Source organism: Microcebus murinus, chromosome 6 (assembly GCF_040939455.1).
Source record: "Microcebus murinus isolate Inina chromosome 6, M.murinus_Inina_mat1.0, whole genome shotgun sequence".
NCBI lineage: Eukaryota > Metazoa > Chordata > Mammalia > Primates > Cheirogaleidae > Microcebus > Microcebus murinus.
The window spans coordinates 28,005,748-28,023,083 of NC_134109.1; the positions used below are offsets into that span (position 1 = coordinate 28,005,748).

At 48.5% G+C, this 17,336-nt stretch overlaps 2 protein-coding genes across 3 annotated transcripts in view; both read left to right on the plus strand.

The window, feature by feature from the left end:
• MIDEAS (mitotic deacetylase associated SANT domain protein) overlaps nt 1-8,900 on the plus strand; it is a 61,786-nt gene extending 52,886 nt beyond the window's left edge. For both annotated transcript variants that reach the window (XM_012741576.3, XM_012741586.3), the window contains exons 5-13: nt 602-668; nt 1,133-1,275; nt 1,400-1,503; nt 1,843-1,918; nt 2,617-2,705; nt 5,241-5,390; nt 6,553-6,765; nt 8,090-8,286; nt 8,573-8,900. In XM_012741576.3, the coding sequence (XP_012597030.2) occupies nt 602-668; nt 1,133-1,275; nt 1,400-1,503; nt 1,843-1,918; nt 2,617-2,705; nt 5,241-5,390; nt 6,553-6,765; nt 8,090-8,286; nt 8,573-8,747 (1,214 nt within the window). In that variant the 3' untranslated portion in view covers nt 8,748-8,900. The remainder of the gene's footprint in view (nt 1-601; nt 669-1,132; nt 1,276-1,399; nt 1,504-1,842; nt 1,919-2,616; nt 2,706-5,240; nt 5,391-6,552; nt 6,766-8,089; nt 8,287-8,572) is intronic.
• A 3,863-nt stretch (nt 8,901-12,763) lies between these two features.
• On the plus strand, nt 12,764-15,861 carry PNMA1 (PNMA family member 1). Its single transcript, XM_012741535.3, has one exon. It carries the CDS (start codon nt 13,979-13,981, stop codon nt 15,038-15,040), a length of 1,062 nt encoding a protein of 353 aa, XP_012596989.1. The 5' UTR covers nt 12,764-13,978; the 3' UTR covers nt 15,041-15,861.
• The last annotated feature ends 1,475 nt before the right edge of the window (nt 15,862-17,336 follow it).

A 17,336-nucleotide genomic window follows, 5' to 3' on the forward strand; every position in this document is an offset into this window, starting at 1 on the left:
CAGCCGGCCATTGTGGCATGTGCCTGTAGTCCCAGCTACTTGGGAGGCTGAGGCAGGAAAATCGCTTGAGCCCAGGAGTTCAAGGTTGCAGTGTGCTATGACGATACCACTGCAGTGGGCAACAGAGACTCTGTCTCAAAAAAATAAAATAAGAAAACCAGTGGGATCCTTCACCACTTCCCCAGTGTGCCCAAAGTTTCAGCCTCTTTACTAGGAAACCATAGTTTTATGTTACAGTTACTTCTGTAGTGTAGGAGCTTCTAGGGACAGGGACGTGGTTTTAGTAGTAGTAGTAATAATAATAACAGTTAATATTTATTGAGTGCCGGTCTCTGTGAATTATTTCATTCAGTCCTCACCTTAACCCTAGGAAATAGGTAGTAACAGCCCCTTTTTGTAGGTGTGAAAACTGAGACACCCAAACATTTAGTGAAGGGCCTGAGTCATGACAGTTAACAGGCTGCAGAGCCAGGACTCAGGGCACCTGAGTTCCAAGTGTGAGTCACCATTGTGACTCTTGCACTATAGGACAGCCACCTAGCATTGGGGGCACTTTGCTGGAAGGAGGGTGCCGTTTACTAACCTGCTCTTTGTCCCACAGACAGCACCGAAGTCACCCCGCCCGTCTTGTCTGTGATGGGGGAGGCCACTCCAGTGAGCATCGAGCCGTAAGTACAGCCCTGCCTCTCGCCAATGGCGTAAGGGTGGCCACGTTGGTTCAGCGTATGCACGCGGGCCTTGGGAACAAGATGAGGGTCCTGCCGAGTCCTCTCTGGGCTTCTGCGCTCGGCCCTAGGCTTTGCTGTCCCCACCCTGCTTCTGTGTGAAAGTTGCAGGGAATGGAAAGAACCAGCTCAGCTTGGATTTCTCTCTAGGAGAGTTGGGAGAGTGGTCCAAGAGACTTTCCCCATCTGTAAACCTAGAGCAGCTTCTCCCCCTTCCAATCTCTGCTGCTTGCCTTTCTGGTGGTATGAGGGGCCAGGCTGTCCTCACAGTCCCCCAGAAGCCAGATACCCTATACCCAGCTGAGGCCTTGCCTCTGCCAGCTACCCCTCATCTTCTCATCTCTGGGGAGACAGACTCTCCATCCCCACAGGGAGCGGCCTCACTCCTAGCCTTTCCACCCCTACAGACGTATCAACGTGGGCTCCCGGTTCCAAGCAGAAATCCCCTTGATGAGGGACCGCGCCCTGGCAGCTGCAGACCCCCACAAGGCAGACTTGGTGTGGCAGCCATGGGAGGACCTAGAGAGTAGCCGCGAAAAGCAGAGACAAGGTGAGGAGGGACCTGGGAACCAGCAAGCGAGGCAGCCTGGTGGGTGGATGTGCACGCCAGCCCAGCCCAGCCCAGCCCTGAACGGGGTTTTCTCTCCTCCCTCCTTCTGCTCCCATGAATCCAGTGGAAGACCTGCTGACAGCTGCCTGTTCCAGCATTTTCCCTGGAGCTGGCACCAACCAGGAGCTGGCCCTGCACTGCCTGCACGAGTCCAGGGGAGACATCCTGGTGAGATGGCACCCCTGGTGGAGGGAGGGTCTCCCAGGGAAGTTGGCTTGGACCCATGTCTGCTGCCCAGGAGCTAGGCCTCTGGCATGCAGATTGGAGGCCAAGAGGAGGGTCTGACCAAGGAGGAGGTTGTGGAGGCCCTGTGCCCTGAGCATCCCCACCTGCCATGACCTTGCCATCCTGCCAGACCTTTTGTCCCTCAGCAGTTAAAGGGGCAAGAGTAAGTGCCTATCCTACTTAGAGGCCTGTAGAGGTCCTCTGGCCTTTGCCAGGGCCTGGGATGCTCAGTCCACCACTGAGACCCCTGCAGACCCTCACCTTCCCTCACTTGCTTTGTAGGAAACGCTGAATAAGCTGCTACTGAAGAAGCCCCTGCGGCCCCACAACCACCCACTGGCAACTTATCACTACACAGGTGGGTCTAGTTGGGGTGGGCATGGGGCCTGGAGCCTCAGAAGGTCTCCAGCATCATTGGGGCCCTGCTTGATGCCGAGTCACAGCCCTGGGTTGGAGGGCGGGAGGTGGGAGGCAGATAAGCCAAGAGCCAGAGGGAGGGAACTGGCACTAAAGCTGGGGTAGTGCTCCAGGGGCTTCCTGTACCCTGGAGGGGAATGGAGAAGGGGGTAGACAGGTGAGAGCCCATCAAGGCAAAAAAGTCCAGATCACAGGTGCAAGGACAGGAAGCCAGGCCTGTGCCATCCAAATTGGCATCAGGTACCTGGAACTTAGATGGCCCCTGGAGTGCACATCCCGTTCTGGGCACTGTATTTCAAGGGGGACATCGACCAAGTTGCATAATCCTAGCAGCCACTGTTCTTGATCCTCGTTAGTGCTACATTTCATCTGCACCAGGCAGAGGACCAAGGGTTTCACATGCGTTATTTCATTTAGTCTTCACCACAGCTAGTGAGCTAGGTTCTATTATTAGTGCCCATTTCACAAACAAGGGGAGCGAGGCTCTGAGTGACATGGCCACTGAGTGGCAGAAGCAGGACGTGCAGCTGGCTCTGATGCTGCAGAGACTGTGGGTGGGTGGCCTCACACTTCCTGCTAGTCAGGATTGCCCAGTGTTCATGGTCCTCCTCACCTCACTGCTCCCTCTTTGCCCGGTAGGCTCCGACCAGTGGAAGATGGCTGAGAGGAAGCTGTTCAACAAGGGCATTGCCATCTACAAGAAGGATTTCTTCTTGGTCCAGAAGCTGGTGAGCAATGCTCTGTTTTGGGGGCAAGCGAGCACCAGGAGCTGCCTGAGTGACCCTGGGGCTCCCAGTGTCCAAGCACTCTTAAAAAGCAGTCAGGGCAGGCACAGTGGCCTGCGCCTATAGTCCCAGCTACCCAGGAGGCTAAGGCAGGAGGATCCCTTGAGCCCAGGAGTTTTAAGTCCAGCTTGGGCAACATAGCAAGACCCCTACTCCTTAAGAAAAAAAAGAAAAAAGTATCAGGTCAATGCCACTAAGTAGGCTCAGGGGTGATTTTTTTAAACAAAACAAGAAGGGGGAAAGATTTGGGCTTTTTTCCCTATTGGTTCTAAGCACCCTTCTCCCACGTTAGTGTGGTGTGGCCATGCTCTGGGGTCTCAACCCAGAAGGAGGCCTAAATGAGCATCAGTCCCTGTGGCATCAGACTTAAAATCTGCGAGAGAACTAGATGGGAAGAAGGGCACCCTAGGGTGAGAGGAACTGGGATCCAGTATGTACCTGTGTAGCAGACCTAGGGAACCTCTGTGCACTTCCTGTCTGGCCCAAGGCTTCCTTCCAGGAACTCAGCTGACCAAGCCTAGGTTCCCTAGATTTATCTTGTCTCTCTCCTTATTCTTTTGGAAGAATAGAGTGCTTTGCTAATCCAAGGAATTGCATTTTTCCAGCCCTGTCTCACAAATCTGGGGGCCGGGGGGATGGGGAGGGTGAGTTGTGTGGAAGGCAGAGGAAAAAACACTTCTAAGAATTGGCTCTTCCTAGGATTGTAGATTGTGTTGGGAATGGCCCTAGGGACTAGATTAAGTGCTGATGAATTCTATGAGCGCCCTGTTGTGAGGACAGTCTTTTGCTGTGTTTTGTTAATACTTTGTTCCCTGATTGGGCAATATTGCTGGGAAGTACATGGCCAAGTACATGCTCATGAAATTCACTGAGGCACCTCTAATGCCTAATGAAAAGTGCAGACCATTAGTCAGTGAAATGGTCAGAGAGAATTGACACTAAAAGTATAAACAATCTAATTAATAAATATGTGACTTGGTCATTCCTGCGAGAGGAATCATGTCTGTCCTCAGGCAGAGAGAACCTGCACTGACCCCTGGGCCCTATGGACAGGAGCTCCCAGCCCAGCAGTGGTTGAGCAGTCTGAGAGCTTGTGGGGGTGGGGTGACAGGGGGTGGTGTCAGAGAAAACAGCCTCTGTGTAGGAAAGTAGTCCAAAAACTAAACCCATAGATTTATGAAATGAGATGGCTAGAATTTTAGAGCTTGAGAGCCCCTGGAGATCTAGTCTTAATTTATCCCACTTATTTACACATGAACAACTGAAATTAGAAAGGTGAGTGACTTGCCTAAGGCCACATAGCCATTTGGTAGCAGAGTTAGGAGCAAGACTTGGGCCTTTTGCTTCCTTTGCAGGTTTTCCAGGGCTTTCTTGTTAGTTTTCCTTGAGTTCCTCCCCTACATAGGACACAGTAACATTTCTCTGTCCTCACTTGTCAGGAGAGGAGTGAAAGTGTTTGCCTGGATTGATGAGGCAGACAATATTACCTATATTGCCAGGTTGGGGCTGGTGTTGAATGTGAATGGTGCCCAGACATTTTCCCCTTAACCTTTTAGTTTGAAAAATTTCAAACTTAGAGAAAAATTGAAAGAACAGTATAATGAACAATCATTTACCCCTCACTTAGATTTACCAAGTGTTAATGTTTGCCACATTTGCTTTTTCTTTCTTTCTCTGTCTGTATCTAAACATATACATACATACACACTATTTTTCTTTCTCTGTTTCATCTAATCATTAAAAGTAAATTATAGGCCTGGCACAGTGGCTCACGCCTGTAATCCTAACACTCTGGGAGGCCGAAGCAGGTGGATCGCTCAAGGTCAGGAGTTCGAGACCAGCATGAGTAAGAGCGAGACCCCGTCTCTACTGAAAATAGAAAGAAATTAATTGGCCAACTAAAAATATATAGAAAAAATTAGCTGGGCATGGTGGTACATGCCTGTAGTCCCAGCTAGTTGGGAGGCTGAGGCTGAAGGATTGCTTGAGCCCAGGAGTTTGAGGTTGCTGTGAGCTGGACTGACGCCAGCGCACTCTAGCCCGGACAACAGAGTGAGACTCTGTCTCAAAAAAAAAAAAAGTAAGTTATAGACATCCTGTCATGACTCAAAAGATTTCAGCATCTATCTCCTAAAAACAAGTACATTCTACAAAACCACTGTACCATTAAACCCACCTATGAAATTTGATACAATAATATTAATATGTAATCCATATTCACATCTTCCCAGTCGTTCCAGTATTGTCCTTCATAGCTTATTGTATTTATTTATTCATTTATTTTAAATAGTATGGAAGCATTGATCAGTAGTTTGTCACGGAACAGGTATTAGAGAAATGCTTATATTTACTGGGTTGACTGGCTTTAGTTTTTGGCCGGAAGTTAAGGGGGATATGCAAGAACGGGAAAGGCTGGATTATCTCCAGGAAGGCGAGCCAACCCAGGGTGTTCTGACCTCAGTTTTGGCTTTAAACCAGATCCAGACCAAGACCGTGGCCCAGTGCGTGGAGTTCTACTACACCTACAAGAAGCAGGTGAAAATCGGCCGCAACGGGACTCTAACCTTTGGGGATGTGGATACAAGTGACGAGAAGTCAGCCCAGGAAGAGGTTGAAGTGGATATTAAGGTGACTCCTTACCCAACCTCAGCTCCCTAGAACCTGGGCTGGGCCTAGGGTCAGTGCCAGCTGGGAGCCTAAGGCCACACTCTCCAGGAGTCTGTGGAGAGCAGGTAGAGGAATGCAATGTCCCTGACAGCCCCAAGGAGCTAATGTCCTAGCCCTTTGGGTTCCCCTCTCTATACTACCAATGACATAGTAATAATACATCGTGTTCAGGCAGAACACTGGAGAATTTTGCACAGGATTTGTGCCAGCATCAACTTGTCTCCTCATAGCAGACCTCTAACACTGTTTCCTAAACTTCAGTTATTCTTATATCACCTCTATGATTTCTGTTATGTCTGCATCCTACCATTACTGCTTTTGTTGTATTCATATACCACCTGTGCTGTTACTTAATATTTTTCTTTAAATCAACTCATTTTTTACTCAATTAGAAAGGAAGCTTTATATCATAATCATAACTAGAAAACTAGTATTGTTTGCCATAAATAGAAGGTACTGGTAAAATAAATATATATATGAAAACCAAACAGTGTTATTAAACTCTAGCCAGATACTGTGTTACCTGCCAAGGCTTTAAGACTGAAGCCTGACCTCTCTGTTAAAGAGATTATCAAGTCTAGAGAAGTATAAGACACATTAACACCAACCAGAGACTTTGTCCTTGATATAATCAGGATCAAAAGAGAATTGAAAAGTGAATGTTATTTAGTTCTGTGTCAATGTATCTACCTAACATCATCTCAGGGTTACAAGTGCACACTTGGTGACACACCTACTCTAAACAGGGAGTGTGATTTGATGCTAATTTCATAGATGGGAAAGTGGTGGAGATACAGAAAGCATTACAAAGATAGTTTGGAATTGGAGCTCTAGTCTCACCAAGCCGCTTGGCATACTCCCTTCCTGCCCCTGGCTCTATCTCAAATGCTCTGTCTAACCCTGTGGGTTCCCAAGGCTCATGACTCTCCTTCTGTGCCCAGGCATACTAGCCATGGGAGGACTGTGACTGGGGACATAGTCCTAGTACAGAAGGCTGTGCTGGGCTAGGCCAGGCAAGCAGGACCAGCAAGGGGCTAGGGAATCCCTGGCCAGGTCAGAATCGGTGTACTATGGCAGTGTGACTGAGCTCTAGGCTCACTGACCTTGCTCTTGTCCCCTGTAGACTTCCCAGAAGTTCCCAAGGGTGCCTCCTCCCAGAAGAGAACCCCTAAGTGAAGAGAGGCTGGAGCCCAAGAGGGAAGTGAAAGAGCCCAGGAAGGAGGGGGAGGAGGAAGAGCCAGAGATCCAGGAGAAGGGGGAACAGGAAGAGGGGCGAGAGCGCAGCCGGCGGGCAGCAGCTGTCAAAGCCACGCAGACACTACAGGCCAATGAGTCGGTAAGTGTGACCTCCATTCTCTGAGCCCAGGGCCAGGAGGAGGGAGGAGCTGGGCCTAGGGGTGTGGGAGGAGGGCAGAGCAGGAATGCAATGATACCCAACATCTTATAATAGCAGGTAGTATATGGAGTACTTTGTGCTGTTAACTCATTTAATCCACAATTATTATTTCCATTTTACAGATGAGGAAATTGAGGCCCAAGATAACACAGCTAGTAGGCAGCCTGACTCCAGAGTCTGCTATTGATTTTTATACTATACTGCTTCTGTATCTGAAATTCAGAGAAAAAAGGCTTTGTGAAAACCTAGTAGATATGTGGGACACTGGGGAGAGGGCTCCCCTTGAGAGAGCTGCGTCCCTGACAAGAATGTCTGAGACTGAGCTGAGACCATGGGAGTAACAATAATGGCTCTCAGGCATAATCTCTATAGAATACTTTCATTTCCATTAGCTCATTAATTCCTCACAATAATCCCATAAACCCCCATTTTGTGGATGGGGAAATGGGTTCAGAGATGCTAAGTGTCATTGGACTTCTAGTGCAATGCTCTGTCCACCTACCAGAGGCAAAGAAGCAAGGCTACAGCAATAGCTGCTCCTTGCCAGAGAGAGGCCCCACAGAAAGGGGGAGGGAGGGGAGGGGGTGTGTTGAGGAGCTACTGCCAGAGTCTTTTTTAAAAAAATGTGTTGTACACTTAGGCTTGCAGACCCCCTATCTGTAAACACACAGCTGTCTGCTTCCTCTGCACCAAGAGCTGTGCTATGTATGCGTTCCACCAAGTTCTACTGGCTTCTGTGCTCACTTTCCTGAGAGGCGGCCCAGAGCACACACTTATCATTTCTAATGGCCATCCGGGCCCCCACCCGCGCTGACTCCTGCTCTTCACCTCAGTTTAGCGTCACCCATGCCATGTTGTCCTGAGCTAGCTACCCACATATCTGTCCCTTCAACTAGACTGCGAGCTTTCTGAGGTCAGGGGTGCCTGTCAACCCTGTATCCCCAGCATCCAGCACATCACAGGGGCCTGATGGACTACGCATAGACCAAATGACAGAAAACTGAACACGTGCTTCATTAATTTAGAAGCCAAGGTCCACTGTCGTGTGCATCAAGGAGTCCCATAGCAGTCCCACAGAATTACTGTAGCAGCAACTTTGTAAACGGGAGAGCTGACCAAAGACGAGATGGGCGATGGGCTTCCGAGGAGGCAGGCAGTGCCCTGGCTCTGGAAGGACACAAGCGGATGGTGTTTGACCTTTAAGGGCCCCTCGTTCCCATAATTCCCTTCCCTAAATCACTCAACTCTCCTTGTATGTCTCCAGGCCAATGACATCCTCATCCTCCGGAGCCATGAGTCCAACGCCCCCGGGTCTGCCGGCGGCCAAGCCTCGGAGAAGCCAAGGGAGGGGGCAGGAAAGTCACGAAGGGCACTACCTTTTTCGGAAAAGAAGAAAAAACCGGAGACATTTAATAAGACCCAAAATCAGGAGAACACTTTCCCTTGTAAAAAATGCGGCAGGTAAGACGGCCAGCCGGGGTCCTCACGGCGACCTAGTTGGGTGGCGGGGCAGGGGGTGAGCGGTGGGGGGCGGGGCCGGGGTGGGGGAGGGGAAAGGCTTGGCCCCGTTCGCCTGTCTTATGATTGGCTCAGCGGGTTTCTAGGGCTGTGGCGTCATCGAGGGGAACAGGGGCGCGCGCGCATGCATGCGCACTCTCCCTCACTCTTGCGCTTGCACGCGAGCCCCTGACAGTTCCCAGAGGGCTGGGGCTGGGCCTGCTCTGAGCGCGCTCCCTCCTGGCTGCAGGGTGTTTTTCAAGGTGAAGAGCCGCAGTGCCCACATGAAGAGCCACGCGGAGCAGGAGAAGAAGGCGGCGGCGCTGAGACAGAGGGAGAAGGAGGCCGCTGCCGCCGCAGCCGCCGCGGTCGCCTCGCACCAGCAGGCCCTGCGGGAGGAGAGCGGCGCGGGCGACAAGGGCTGAGTGCGGGGGGGCCCTCTCTCTGGGTCCCGGGCCCCTGTACCGCTGCCCGCAAACACCCTGGAACCTCAGGAGGGAGTGAGGAGAGAATCACATGGACCTTTCTCTGCAAAACAAATTAAGACAGTGAAATAAACGGCTCTTTTATTTATAAAGGCCCCAGGAGCAGTGTTAAGGGCTGCAGGATCCAGTTCTCTTTGTCCTCATGCTTTCCCGGAACATGAGAGTCCCGGTCCCCTCTGGAGGGGCCCCACCGCCGCCGCCTCTCACACTCCGATCTCTGCTGCTGTGCTGCCCAGGGCAGGCTCTTCGCTCCTCTTTGCCTCCCCTCCTCCTCTCGCTCTCCAGGAAGACGCCACGGTGAGCCAAGCACAAGCTCACCCTCCTTACAATGTTATTCTTCCTCCCCAGAGGACCTCAAAGGCTGCACAGGCCCTGCCCCAAACCCCAGAAACAAGGACTCCCTTTTAAGGAGTGTAGTGGCCATCTCTGAGAGCCTGACACTTGTGCTATGCCTGTACTACAGTGTCCAGGCCTGTCTTAGCTGCTCCAGTGACCTGTCCTCAGAGTGGCTACGTTTTCCCTGGGAGGGAGGCCTAGACAGGTACTATCCCTTTGCTGCTTGCCAGCAGCCCTGCTGAGGCTAGAAAGTTTTCTCAAATGTTTGGGGAGGGAGCCATTGTTTTTGGCCAAAGCTCTCAGCCCACTTCAGGGAAGAGAAACGTACAGAGGCTGGAAGCTGCAAGGCTAGGCCTGACAGAGCTTTTGACATGCCTGGCTCTTCCTGCCTCCCACTTTTTTGCCAAATACCTTTGAGTCCTGGAGGCTGCTAAGGGAGCTTAGCCTCGAGCAGGTACTGGAGAGACCTAGCCTGCTCTTCCTTGGTGCCAGCTCCCTGTTTGCCTCTGCCCTGCCGTCAGCAGCTGCCATCTCACTCTACCACACCCCATCCAATGTTGATGTCCACAGCCCAGCCCCCAGTTCTGTACGCTGGAGATTTCTGGATCCTTCCCTAGGAGAGGGAGGTCTCCTAACTAGATTGGACAGGAGCCTTCATTCCTTGACTTATGTCATTTGGGAGCTATTTATTTATTCTTAATATTTAATTTCGAACATCCTCTCAGGGACCAGGGGCCTCCTGCTTTCCAGAGGCCCAAGTGCATTTATCCCAAAACAAGGCACCTTCTTGACATCCCTATCCCCACCCCCAGTTCCCAAGGCCCTAAGGTCCCTCAACTCGTTGCTCTGGAAGCTCTTGCCGATAGGAATGGTAGTAGCACTGAAAGGGGGTGGGAAGGTAGAGGGTGTCACCAAAGCCACATAAAGACTAGCAGGAGCAAGGGAGATCAAAGGCATTGGTTGCTGCTGCCCCTTCTCTGCTGTACTTTAAAATTGCCTGAGGGATTGGCAAGAGGCCAGAATTCTAGTTTTGTTTATCAGGCCTGGAGTCTGGCTTGAAGAAGCCATATTTGGCATGGAGTCACTAAAATGAAAGGGACAGAGGTTCTGGAGGCCCCCTCACTTGCCAGTCCCATAGGGGGACTGAGTTATTTTTCTGCTATTACTCAACTTTAATTGTGCAAAAGAAATTCTAAGTGGATGCATATATGACAGGTCAGTATGTTAGGAAGGAGCCCAAAACTATTTATTCTGCTCTCCTTATATGGTAGCCTAAAGGCATCATGCCAGTAACTGGGAGTGGAGAAGGAGTTTTGTTTTGAAACTATGCACAATTAGGTCGGCATCCATTTATACATTAATATGGTTCTACAGGATCCCAGCTATGGAAGTGACAAAATTATTCTCCCCCCAGACTCCTGGATAACTACCTAGATCTGCAATTTCCCAGTCCTCCATAGGCTTTTGCAAGCTCAGTGCCCCAAAACTTCAAAAATCTGGTGTACCCTTTAACAGCAGGAGGGTAACAAATTTAGGCTCTCTTCTAAGTTACTTTATATGAGTGCCTTTGCAGCTTAGCCCCAAAGTGCTACTTATGTTTCCCAAGGTTTTTCCTACTTAAACCATATTTAGTTTCAGGCCCCTTTATGGACATGTGATAACAGAAACCTCCTTCATTCATATGAGACCCTTCTATTCAGTGGTAACATCCAGTACTTGGAAATCTTTTTTAGTAAGAAAATGAGCCAACTCTTCTAAGCTCACAAAGATCAGACAAGGTGAATAACTGGTGAAAATCAGGATGTTACCTGTCTGTAATCCCACCAGACACCATATTTAGGTAGGGTTCATGCTCCAGGATTCATTTATATGTAGAATGCAATGTGAAAATTAAAATGTTTAGAGGGCAGATGCAATTGTGGCAAGTGACCTGCCAATAAAGTAGGTGCAGCTATAGAAGCTGGCATAGGTATATCCTTAATGGTGCTTTCTCCCTGTGAACACATTAGGCTTATCTTTTGTTGTTTTTTCCTTCTCTTCAGAGCTCTTTGCTTTAAGAAGCTAAATGATAAACACCTCCAACTTTATAAAGTCTTCTGCATACCATCTCACCATATCTATCTCCTGGCCTCTATCCGCATTCACCTAAGGGTATGCAACTGACCTAGTGCCTGTGTTCCAGACCACTTCTGAGGTCTCTACCCATCCAAGGAGACAGTGCCATCATTACTGTCCTCCATGCCTTTGGCAGCCCCCTTACAACTAAGATACACGCCGCCCCTTCCGCCGCCCCACCTCCACCCCTGGCACAGAGATCTTTTGCTGCTTATGTCTAAAGGGATTGCCTATATTTAACTGCCTCAGTGACCTAACCTCTTTCTTCTCATGTGCCAGATGTTAAGATGAAGGAGGAATACAATACATACTCAAGCCTCAGCTGTTTAAATATGTTTTCACTGGGGCTCACTTTTCTGGGATGGTATTTATTATCAGACTGGCAAGCCTAACTCCTTAGGTTTACAGGAAGTATGCATATTATAAAACAATTGTGTCCTCCCCACATCTTGCTGTGTTAATATTTGCCTCTAACAATTTGCAGCTGTTTCACTTTTTCCTTACTCGTCTCAAGTTGAAGGCCTTGGAGGGGACAGAGCACAGGAACAGCCTTGACAGTCTGTAATTAGTGTACAAATATTTTAATAGCATATAAATAAGTATATTCCTTTTATTTTGAAACAAAAATGATCAGACACTGCCTTTTGTGAGTTTGCTGCCTGTGGCACCCTTTTTTAAAAAGACTGTTACATATTAAAATAGTGTACATATATATAAATATTACCTCTTTTGCTGTACAGTTGTGATAGACCAGACTGAAGATTTTATTTTTTGTGTGCTTTTTATAAGAAAAAATTAATACACTAAAGAGAATCTTGCTGATGTGATTGTAATGTACCTATGTAACTTATTTACTTTTGAATGTTCTGTATCTTTAAACCTTTTATTAAATAAGGTTTTAAAAATTCAGACTTGAATGCTGTGTTCTTTTGTGGGGATTTTACCCATCTGGAACTGTCATAAGTAGGCCTTGTTTTGCTTGTAGGAGATTACTGGACATTTTTGAACCATAAGAATTCTGTTTTACCAGCCCATTGTCAGTGACGCCAGCCAGGACAGGGGAAATATCCCGCTAGAGTTTGCCTGACTACAAAGATGATTGAGGCTGGGCAAGGTGGTTTACACCTGTAATCCTAGCACTCTGGGGGGCGGGGGGATTGCTCGAGGTCAGGAGTTCAAAACCAGCCTGAGCAAGAGCGAGATCCCGTCTCTACTATAAATAGAAAGAAATTAATTGGCCAACTAATATATATAGAAAAAATTAGCCGGGCATGGTGGTGCATGCCTGTAGTCCCAGCTACTGGGGAGGCTGAGGCAGCAGGATTGCTTGAGCCCAGGAGTTTGAGGTTGCTGTAAGCTAGGCTGACACCACGGCACTCACTGTAGCCTGGGCAACAAAGCGAGACTCTGTCTCAAAAAACAAAAAAAAAGAAAAATGATTGAGTTGAGTTGACACAAATTTTTTAAGCTTTTTATAAAATTTAAGACAAAAAGTCTAAATTCAGTATTTCACACAAATACACAAATGGCATACTCTGACATTTTAGCTTCCTTGGGATGAAATATGGAGGGTGGGTTGAGGTGGAACAGGGAAGCTGGGGTGCTGAAGAGAATATTTTCTTGTGGCCTAGATTCATTGAATGAGCACTCAAGTCCACCGTGATGGGTGCATTTTCAACAATGTCTTAAATCCACTTCAGAATTAGATTATTTTTAAACACAGTGTTTGGCAGTATTTGTCCATTGTAAAAAACTGGAAAATAAGAAAAAGGGAATGAGCCAAGAGAGAAACGAGTGCCCGAGCCCCTCGCTGGCACCATGGCAACCGCTCGACCCCCGCGGGCCGCCGGAGCGCGCGGACCTCCAGTCGTCCGGGACACCGTTGCCATGGCTACCCGAGCACTACTGTGCCACGAGGGCGGGGCGGACGCCGCCGGCGGGCCGGCCCCGCCCGCCACTGCGGCAGTAACCCGGCTGCTGGATGCGGGAGGCACAAGCTGGCGTCAGTGCTGCCCGAGCTGCTGCAGTCCGCTGTGGCCCTTGCGCACGCCCGCCCTCACCTCCGCCGCGCCCGGCCTTGCCGTCTTTCCTGCGCCTCTGCTGCCTCCGCCCTTGGTCTTGGCCGTCCTCGCCGACCAGAGAAGCCCCAGAGCTCGCTAAGAAGCCGCTTGTGGGCTGGCCTGACTGCAGCCACTGCGACCTCGGGACAGTCTCTCCCTCCGGGACGGCACGGTCCTGTCAGACCTCCGCTCCTCGACCTCCTGAAGGCTGATCTCCGGTCGCGAACGCCTGACCGACCCCACCAGCGGCAGCGAATGCCCAGCGCCCGGGCTGCCTGAGGAGGCGGCCACGCCCCGCGACCACACCCCGGCGGCTCTCCAGCCGGACGGCGCCTGCCTTCTCCACCCGCCCGCTCTCGCCTTCCTGAGGCTTCGCGACGCTCTGTCTGCAGGCGGCGGACCCCTAGCCTAGACGCAAGATGGCGTCGCCCGCGTGACTGAGCATCAGGAGGCTCGGCTCCCAGGACACGCCGACGAACTGATTGGGGCGGCAGGGTGCAGGGCGAGAGCAGGACTCTGGTGCCATTTGTCCCCTGGGTTTGCGTGAAGCCTTCCTCGGGCCTACTTGGCAGGAGTGTTGGTATTGTTCTAAGTCCTAGAGCACGGTGAGCCTTCGTCTAATCCGTGTTTGTAGAATTGGCGCCCTTGATAGTTGGGAAAATGGCGATGACACTGTTGGAAGACTGGTGCAGGGGGATGGATGTGAACTCCCAGAGAGCTCTGCTGGTCTGGGGGATCCCAGTGAACTGTGACGAGGCTGAAATCGAAGAGACCCTCCGGGCTGCAATGCCCCAGGTGCCCTATCGAGTACTTGGGAGAATGTTCTGGAGGGAAGAGAATGCGAAAGCAGCCTTGTTAGAGCTTACTGGCGCTGTGGATTACGCCGCGATCCCCAGGGAGATGCCAGGCAAAGGAGGGTTCTGGAAAGTGGTCTTTAAGCCCCCAACTTCCGATGCTGAATTTTTAGAAAGGTTGCACCTCTTCCTAGCTAGAGAGGGGTGGACTGTGCAAGATGTTGCCCGTGTCCTTGGGTTTCAGAACCCTACTCCGGCCCCAGGCCCAGAGATGCCAGCAGAGATGCTAAACTATATTTTGGATAATGTTATTCAGCCTCTTGTTGAATCCATATGGTACAAGAAGCTGACGCTGTTCTCAGGGAGGGACATCCCGGGTCCTGGGGAGGAAACCTTTGATCCCTGGCTGGAGCACACTAATGAGGTCATCGAGGAGTGGCAGGTGTCTGATGTGGAAAAGAGGCGGCGGTTGATGGAGAGTCTTAGAGGCCCCGCTGCTGATGTTATTCGCATCCTCAAGACCAACAACCCTGGGATAACCACTGCCGAATGCCTGAAGGCCCTTGAGCAGGTGTTTGGGAGTGTGGAGAGCTCTAGGGATGCGCAGGTCAGATTTCTGAATACTTATCAGAACCCGGGTGAAAGGTTATCTGCCTATGTCATTCGCCTGGAGCCTCTCTTGCAGAAGGTGGTGGAGAAGGGGGCCATTGATAAAGATAACGTGAACCAGGCGCGCTTGGAGCAGGTCATTGCCGGGGCCAACCACAGCGGGGCCATCCGAAGGCAGCTGTGGCTGACTGGAGCTGCGGAAGGGCCGGCCCCAAACCTCTTCCAGTTGTTGGTGCAGATCCGGGAAGAGGAAGCCAAGGAGGAGGAGGAGGAGGCTGAGGCGGCCCTCCTGCAGTTAGGCCTGGAGGGGCGCTTCTGAGTTCCTGAATGGAAGCTTGAGTTCAGACCTAGATCACTGCTGCTTCCTGGTCCCAGGGGAGTCTTATGGGTGTGTCTCCGAGTGGTAAAGACTTAGCCTGTTCCACCTTTTTGTTTGTCTTTTTTGGGGGTTGGGGGGTGGGGATAGTCAGGCCTGCGTATTCATGTAACATTTGTAATATTGTGCAAGGGAGCACCATGAGCTGCTACAATACAGGTGTGGGTCATGTTGGCGAAGATGCCAGGTAAAGGTTTGGACACAAGTGCTCAGGGCAAGCTGCCATCATAGCATCATCATCAGTTGTGGAAAAACACCTGAACCAGTGACACTTCCCGTGGAGATAATTAAATGTGAAATTGCATGTTCAGATGTTTAATGCAGGGCCTGGCTCATAGGAAGTCTTTGGCAAAAATGTGAATTGTTATATTGCTACTAATATTGTGGATAGTTTGTGTTTACTGTAAATTGTTCCAGATTTATATTAATGTAAAGAAATGTGAATTTATTAGCTATTACTCAACTTTACAATGCAAATTTCTCATCTTTAAACATGTGGATCAGTTTAATTGAAAAGTATTCTGAGACTACATAATGGGGTGTTAGAAAAATACTGCAGTTATGAAGCTGTGTAAATCAATTTTTCACTATATAAGATACAGATAATAAATTGCATGGGGAGGTTGCTATGACCCATTTACAGTAATCTATTTCCCCGTTTCAAATCTTTGTTATGGAATAGTTCTTCATACTAAGTGTTCTAAATTTGAAGTTATCAAATAGAAGTATATGAATAAAAGTATTTTAAAAATTCTATTTTGTTTTTCTGACATGTATAAAACTTTTCAGTGTAATTAAGCTCTAATCCTTTTTTCTTATGCAGATTTCCCATGTCATTTAAAAAATCAAACTTCAATTTTATTTTTAAGCTTTATATCATACTATGTGAATTTAAATCGCATACCTTTTAATATATTCAAGTTTTACATGTTTTCATCAAGGCAAATGTCAGGTTAAATAGACATATATTTACTTCTATATACATACAGATACAATGTTAACTTACTACAAAATTTTAGAAAATCCTGAAATGGGGTTCAGGAGGTTATCTGGCAATGCTTTTTGTTCCTTTTTAAGTCACTTTTCAGCTAAAATTTTTTGTTTCACTGAAAGATCATAACTCATCATTACACCAGTGTAAAATGAATGTTTTACAGTGGCCATTTTATAGCAAGAAAATATATAAAGGGAAATGTGGCTTTAAAATATGTTTATTTTGCTGCAGAGATTCAGTGACTAAAGATATCCATCTTTTGAGAGCCTTAGTAAATCCGTAAGTGATTACATGAACGTTAAGTGCTCAGTGGGCTTTTCCCTAGTAAGGTTTTTAAATTATAGCTGACTCATATATAGTCATATACAGAATTTATAAAGGCTAATACTGGTATGTTTTTCTGTAAACTCATGTCTTCACTTCCCATGTCTGTACCTCCCTCTCCTCAAACATACATCTCCAAGTACTTGCCCCCCTCCTCCACAACATATGCCTGTCTTCACTTTCACTCACAAACAAATGCTATGTCCCTATCCGCTACCCACCAGATTCACAGCTTTCCCCTCCATTCCCACCAGTGTCAGGTACACAGATACCCCACCTCTCACACTCATATCTACACAGTCACTCTCACCTCTCCCTCCATACTCCATACACTTCATCCTCCCATTACACATATACACCATACTATGCCAGTCTCCCACCGAATTTCTTCCCACATAAACACACACACTCCCACTACCACCAAACACCAAACCAGCCACCATATGTACACATTCCCATTCCACAAACATATATACACACACACTTTAAGGTTTTTTTTTTTCTAATATGTTATGGCCATCCTTCTATAGTCTGTACATAGAGATAGATGTACCTTCTTTTTATAGCTGCAGAGTTGATTGCCTCCTAGGAGGAAAGTCATCACTTAGGATTCAGACTTTTACATGTAATTATATATAATTGTATATAAATTTAATGTAATACATATATATGACATAAAACAATGCCATGATCCTAGATGTCCATCCTTTGTTATAGGAAACAATGAAGAAAAAAGCTATTTATGATCTGAATTAAGGCTTCTTTATAGGTTCAAGTTAAAATTTATCTGCTTTTTTAGGGAGGACAGCAGCAAGAAAAGTATCCTTCATAATCAACTAGGGAATAAGAAGTAGAAACTGTACTACAGTCCTATTCTGTGACCAAAATTACATTTTGAAAATTACATTCTGAAAGCTCAGA